Source organism: Brassica oleracea, chromosome C8 (assembly GCF_000695525.1).
Source record: "Brassica oleracea var. oleracea cultivar TO1000 chromosome C8, BOL, whole genome shotgun sequence".
Lineage (NCBI taxonomy): Eukaryota > Viridiplantae > Streptophyta > Magnoliopsida > Brassicales > Brassicaceae > Brassica > Brassica oleracea.
The window spans coordinates 13,354,464-13,358,962 of NC_027755.1; the positions used below are offsets into that span (position 1 = coordinate 13,354,464).

General features: G+C 34.2%; 2 protein-coding genes across 2 annotated transcripts; both read left to right on the forward strand.

Moving 5' to 3' along the window:
* The first annotated feature begins 1,253 nt into the window (after positions 1-1,253).
* Positions 1,254-1,888, forward strand: LOC106309857. The gene is made up of 2 exons (XM_013747000.1): positions 1,254-1,481; positions 1,644-1,888. Exons 1-2 carry the CDS (start codon positions 1,353-1,355, stop codon positions 1,758-1,760), a joined length of 246 nt encoding a protein of 81 aa, XP_013602454.1. The 5' UTR covers positions 1,254-1,352; the 3' UTR covers positions 1,761-1,888.
* Positions 1,889-2,504: 616 nt separating this feature from the next.
* LOC106308697 (putative F-box protein At3g58950) lies at positions 2,505-3,868 on the forward strand. The gene is made up of 3 exons (XM_013745828.1): positions 2,505-2,787; positions 3,159-3,217; positions 3,584-3,868. Exons 1-3 carry the CDS (start codon positions 2,505-2,507, stop codon positions 3,866-3,868), a joined length of 627 nt encoding a protein of 208 aa, XP_013601282.1.
* The last annotated feature ends 631 nt before the right edge of the window (positions 3,869-4,499 follow it).

Here is a 4,499-nt window from a genome sequence, read left to right on the forward strand (position 1 = left end):
AGAAAATGATAATCTTAACATCTTACCAAAAAAAAAACAACAAATATTGACTTATTTATGTGAATATATATTTTATTTTAAATCATTATAATGGACAAATAAAGCACCATAATTTGTACAACAAATTTTCTTAGATTCACCTCATCATACTCACCATTTTACCATTTTAATTACATAATTTTACATGAGCTTCTTCACCCTCCTGGATTATTTTCTCTTTATTTATAACTACAATATAAAGTTATAAACTATATATATATTATAAATTAATAATTTATTTACCCTTGAAGTCTAACGATTAAAAATAGAACATAATTCAATCTAGATATATGATTCTATTAATAAATTAGCAGTTACAAATTTGAAATTTCTAAAAATATCAAAAGTCGTATATTAGTTAATTATCTTCTAAATGACATTTATTTCTAATTTTTTTTTGATGAGAATATTTTGGCTGAGGTGGATAGTCCCAAAATCCTTGAATTTAGTCTCTTTTATATAGTAGGATTCAGTAGATAATTTTGTGTTGCTATTAAAACACGCTTACTATGATAACATTTGTTTTATGTTTAAAAAAAAAATAAATTCAGAATATGATTATTTTTATGTTTTATATGATTATGTCTATAATGGACTGGCTTGATGACAAAAAAAAATGGACTGGTTTAACATTACTCCATTTAACACATGCTCCTATTGGAGTTGAGTTAAAATATTTGTTTATAGTTTTATAAAGGGTTTTCTGCAAAAAAACCCTCAATGTGATTTTTTTTTGCAAATTATAAAACATGGATTCAATTTTGGAGAAACTTTTTTTTTTATGTTGAGAGAGCTTGCTCGTAAGAACACAAAATGTCTACTAAAATTCGTAGAAAAGAAAAAAGGATAAATATTCACCAAGTAAAATATAAATGAAAAAAACAGTGATGAAATAAAACAATCAATGGTCATTTAAGTATCATACTGTATGATCATAGTACAACTGTAGCCGCTGCAAGAATTGTTTTTATAGATGTATAGCTATGGCTATCTCTGTCTTGTTTGAACCAAAGCCCTTTCGGCAAAATACAGACGTGGAGACTTGTTTATTTATGATATAAGGAGTCTTTGTATGTGTTCTCTAAAGCTTTTTCAAGGGTTGATGGAATCAATGAATGACTCGATGAGGCCAGGCCCAAAGCTCTTTTATTTAGGCTTCAAAAATTATAAAGAGGCTTTGACATGCTTGGTCGTAAACAAGCAATACACCGGCCCATTAAAGTAGACGAATAGGCTCTGCCCCCCAATTTCTCAATCGAAAAACCCTAAAAAGCTCGTCGTTGGATCCAATCTGATCTCTGGGAAAGAAAAAAATGTCGGCTGTAGGAACATCGAAAGGGATCTTGGAGATAGTCAAGTTCGGTTTCTACGTCGCTGTACCTATCGGTCTTATGTATACATTCGCCAACAATAGCACCAATATCAAGAAATTCATGGGAAATGTAATCTCTCTCTCTCTCTTACTGAATATCATCGTGATCGATTAGAAATGTAAAATTGATATGTTTCGCTTGATTGTTGCTTAGTAACATGTGTATATTATGATCTGAATTGTTTCCTTTAATGCTCAATGGATTCAATTATTTATTTTTTTGGTTTTGCAGCGATCATATGTTGTGTACCCTGAGGAGGCACCTCGACCTCCTTCACCCGAGGAGCTACGAGAGATGGCGCGAGAGCTTGCCCGTAAGAAGAACATCCACGGAGTTGATGACAAGTAAATAATCTCAGTATGATAAAGGTAATATGCAATGTTGTTGGTTCCTTGTAAGATCAGAAATGGGATGTGTAAACTCAATAATGAGGAAGAACATGCGTGTTTTGTTTGCTAAAAGAACCTTTTGTTACATATCTTGTGCTTACTATACACATCAAAGATTTGAAAAACAACGGTAATAATAAGAATGTTGGTTCTCAGTGATATTAATACATCATATCTTGTGGTTCAACTATCTAGAGTGGGAAACCCTTTCACGAATTCCATATTCAGATTGAATTCCATATTTCTCTATTTCCCCTGCAACTTCTGATCAGTGATATTAATGCATCCATTAAGACAAAGAAACCTCAATGTTTTCACTTTTCTCCGTGTGAGGGAGATTATGGAGCCTCTTGCACCTTGACACTTGTTCGATCGCTCTTCCGTTTAAGACCAGTATTTTCACTCCATTTCCAAGCACTGGAATGTTTGGGCAGTAAGCAAGCGTGAGATGCATAAGCTTCCCCTGTAAGGCTGTAACAAAGACAAAAACACTCTCCTTGCCTTATAAAGAAGGTCTGGGACTTCAATCAGATTCCCTGCATCTGTTAAGTGTCTTAGACTTCCAAGTTCCTGGCATACAAAAGATAGCAAGACATTTGTTTCGTGTAAAAGACAGATAGCAACACTAAAAGAAAAACAACACATGGAAGTATAGTACCTGACATCTGCTCCATAGTGTTTCAAGTCTTAAAGTTTGAAGACAATGACTTTAGAGATGGATCATATTAGCGGTCTACTTGACGAGGTTCTTAGCCATATATTGTCCTTCCTTCCGACAAAGCTTGCTGCTTTGACATCTGTTCTCTCTACGAGGTGGCGCAATCTTCTTACGTTGGTCCCCAATCTTGACATCAGTTCTCATAACAAGATCGTGCAATTAGACGGCTCTGTGTTCTTGTGCAATTTATGGTGCTATTCGCAAGGAGGATATGTATGGAACTATGCGGAGCTTCATGGCTTTTATGGAAAGGGATTGGCTTTGCAGGGTAATATTTCCATTAATAAAGTATCCCTAAAGTGTAAAAACTATGTTCATCCAGATGATCTGAATCGTTGGATACGTAACGTGCTGCGTCATGGTGTTTCAGACCTTGAACTTTTCATGAAGATGGTCGTGATGATCTTGATTATCTTCTGCCTCAAGAGATGTTCGTCAGTAGGACACTAGTCAAGCTGAAATTAAGCAACGTTCAGTGGTGGCCTTGAGCTGAAGGCACTTTCTTACCAAAGCTTAAAACTCTAGTTATTAGCCGAGATTTGCGCTGTAAGGATAAGCTTGAGATGCTACTTCCCGCTTTCCCTGTGCTCGATGAGTTATACGTAAAAAACATTCTGTGGAAACCTTGGGGTGATACAGTGTCAAGTGCAAGCCTTAAGAAGCTAACTCTCCGAGCCGAGGGTTGTGAAAGCATGACAGTACATGTTCCAACGAGCATGAGCATTTCTTTTGATACTCCAGAGACCATGATTAACCCAGGTTTTTAGGATGGGGTTCTTAGCTTTGGGTAAGAACGTTTCTTAACTTTTAACTAAGAAAGGCTAAGAACCGTCTCTTAAATAAAAGATATAAGAACCGGTTCTTAGTCGAAAAGTGTAAGAAAAAAATCAAAAACAAAAAAAATGTCAAATCATGAGTTAATAACCCCAAATTAAGAGTCCAGGTTAATCATGCTCTAAGAACCCGGATAAAAGTATTAAAAAAAAATGTCAAATCATAAGTTAAAAACCCCAAATTAAGAGCTCGGATTAATCATGCTCTTATTGTAGGTTTTGTTCTTTCAGCGTCTCTTTCTTTGGGACTCCATTTCACGGGAGGACAAAAATCTTTGGCTCACATCTTGTCCACTGAAAAAGATACAAATTGAAAGTTGTGGAGGGACAACGGGAGAGATGAGAATGGTGAAGCATTTGTTGGAGTCTTCCCCGTGTTTGGAGGAGATGAAGATATTTGCCTTCAAGGATTATCATACAGATATCTTTGATCTTGTTGTGAAGATGGTGAATCTCTGCAACGAGAGTTACCGAGTTGTGGTGTTCAACTTCTTGTGTGTGATCCATCGTATATAATGAACCAGATTCGTAGTTTGAAATAATATTCTAGGAATAGTCTAAAGAGTCAACTGCTTGTTTTGGTATCTAAACCTCAAATAATATTTAGTTTAATCCTAGCTAATACGGACCAAAACAGGTTCCTTTAGAATACATGTCAATTTTGAGAAGATTCATATATACAACAATGACTCAGATTTAGAGGTCCAGCGATCTTTTCTTTAAACTGTTACATTATTTTTTTATGTTTCATGTTCATAGAAGCGAGGTAATGTATTGGCTTAAGAATTTTTTACAATCTAGAGGTACTTTCTCACGTTCAAATTACACTATAAGACACTTATCACTTGAGACACACTTTTGTTTGTCAAAAAGACTCTTATGAGCCTAAACTAAAGAGAATCTCTCTTCTCTTCTTATTTCATTTTATTATTTTTCTTATTTTACTTTATGTATTTATTTACTTTTATCTCAAGTTCTAAAATATATTAAACAAAAATAATTGTCATAATAAACTATATATAAAATTCTCTATCTTTTAAGATCCATGTTCATATATATATTATATATATTAATGTGTAAACAAAATGTGGACGTAGACACGAAAGCGTGGATAACATAATTATAAATTAGTTGTGGACATGAACAT

Excerpts from the sequence above, each read along its gene's own strand:
- LOC106309857 (XM_013747000.1), top strand. The coding sequence starts at position 1,353 with ATGTCGGCTGTAGGAACATCGAAAGGGATCTTGGAGATAGTCAAGTTC. Across the intron at positions 1,482-1,643 it reads TCAAGAAATTCATGGGAAAT|CGATCATATGTTGTGTACCC; the intron begins GTAATCTCTCTC and ends TTGGTTTTGCAG.
- LOC106308697 (XM_013745828.1), top strand. The coding sequence starts at position 2,505 with ATGACTTTAGAGATGGATCATATTAGCGGTCTACTTGACGAGGTTCTT. Across the intron at positions 2,788-3,158 it reads AAAGGGATTGGCTTTGCAGG|TGTCAAGTGCAAGCCTTAAG; the intron begins GTAATATTTCCA and ends GGGGTGATACAG. Across the intron at positions 3,218-3,583 it reads AGGGTTGTGAAAGCATGACA|CGTCTCTTTCTTTGGGACTC; the intron begins GTACATGTTCCA and ends TTGTTCTTTCAG.